Here is a 1,567-nt window from a genome sequence, read left to right as displayed (position 1 = left end):
GTGTTATGCTTACTTTTAATCAGCAATCGTTTATTAATTAAACTACTTTCCAGTTTGAGACTTTGGATCAAATCATGTGGAGTTAGAAGAACTTCCTTGTGTAAATCGAGGATTGGTTCAGCAGTCACGGTACAGCTGTCGAGAAGGAATTCTTTCCTTTGAGGTTTAAACAGACCAGCTGCAGCAAAGACAAAAAAAAGAAAATTAATTAATTTCTTTAAATGTTCTGGAAAAAAATTTAAAAAGAGGATTAAATATCAGGAAAGAAAAAAAAAAGCCAAAAATAAGGTTAAAAAGATTGAGAAATAAGTTTAGGGATTTAGGACTGTGTGGTTAAGACACTAACTCTGCAACCACATGGCTTTAGGTTCAGTCCCAATGCGTGGTACCTTGGACAAGTGTCTTCTAATAAAAATTGTACATGTAGGAAAATAATATTTGATTCTTTGAAGAATTTCACATAAGAAATTATCTTACATATTTCTTCTACATGTACAATTTTATAACTCCTATTAGCAAATGAAACATGTGTAATGCTGAATATATGACACCAAAAGAAATGTCCAATCTCCTGTTGATATATATATATGGGCATGGGTGGATGGGTGTTTATGGTCCGTGTGTTTATGGTTGTCCCCCTACTGCTTGACAGCCAGTGTTGGTTTGTTTGCATCCCTGTCATTTAGGTTTACTCGATCAAGAATGACCAGGGATTGAGTCATAGCATTAAGGAGTTAAATATGTCGCACATGAAGTCAGACAGATACACATCAATGGAAGAAGAACTTCCCAAAGTGGTAACATGATGTGATAGAAAGAGCAGTTAAATCTCCCTAAAAAGACACAATACAGCATTAAAAAAGGAAGGATAGATAGATAATGGAGTTATAGAAATCTCTAAAAGAATGTGTCTGGCTGTAAATTCTCTACTCAATCCGGACCGACCCACAGCAACAAAAGAAAAAACTAGAGAAGATGTTTGAAAGTTACCATCAGGGAAAACACCATTCAGTTTGTCGTCATCTCCATCTTCACCTCTCACATCTTCGTCCTCATCTTCGTCGTCGTCATCATCATCTTCTTCTTCATCTTCATCGTCAGCTTGGCTCACAATGATCTCAACGTTACCAAATATTCTTCGTCCGACCTTCAGTTGGCTCGGAGTGAGGGTCAAGTTGGAAAGGCCCTGGACTGTGATGATTGGTCTCATCGGGTGCATTACGATAATGTCGATGTCCACGGGGTTAACGCCGGACAGCGGGGAGTGGCTGCTCTCACCGTCAACACTCTGGCATCTGACAAAACAAAAACCACACGTATACAAAACAAATTAAATACAAAAATAAAATTTCTGCCTTTGTGGCACACACACAAACACTCAAAAACACAAACACACAAACACAAACACATAAACACACAAACACATGCAAAAATACAAATACACACACACACACAAACACAAACACACATAAACACACACATAAACACGCACACAAACACGCACACAAACACGCACACAAACACGCACACAAACACGCACACAAACACGCACACAAACACGCACACA

General features: G+C 38.2%; 1 protein-coding gene across 1 annotated transcript in view; it reads right to left on the bottom strand.

Annotated features, from left to right (window-relative positions):
• LOC106870272 (calsyntenin-1) overlaps nt 1-1,567 on the bottom strand; it is a 15,464-nt gene that overhangs the window by 8,215 nt on the left and 5,682 nt on the right. The window contains exons 7-8 of the mRNA XM_052976660.1: nt 991-1,330; nt 14-178 (exon numbers count right to left, since the gene is read on the bottom strand). Of these exons, the coding sequence (XP_052832620.1) occupies nt 14-178; nt 991-1,330 (505 nt within the window). The remainder of the gene's footprint in view (nt 1-13; nt 179-990; nt 1,331-1,567) is intronic.

The sequence above is a fragment of the Octopus bimaculoides genome, chromosome 25 (assembly GCF_001194135.2).
Source record: "Octopus bimaculoides isolate UCB-OBI-ISO-001 chromosome 25, ASM119413v2, whole genome shotgun sequence".
NCBI classification, from domain to species: Eukaryota; Metazoa; Mollusca; class Cephalopoda; order Octopoda; family Octopodidae; genus Octopus; species Octopus bimaculoides.
This window is presented reverse-complemented; position numbering and strand designations above follow the sequence as displayed.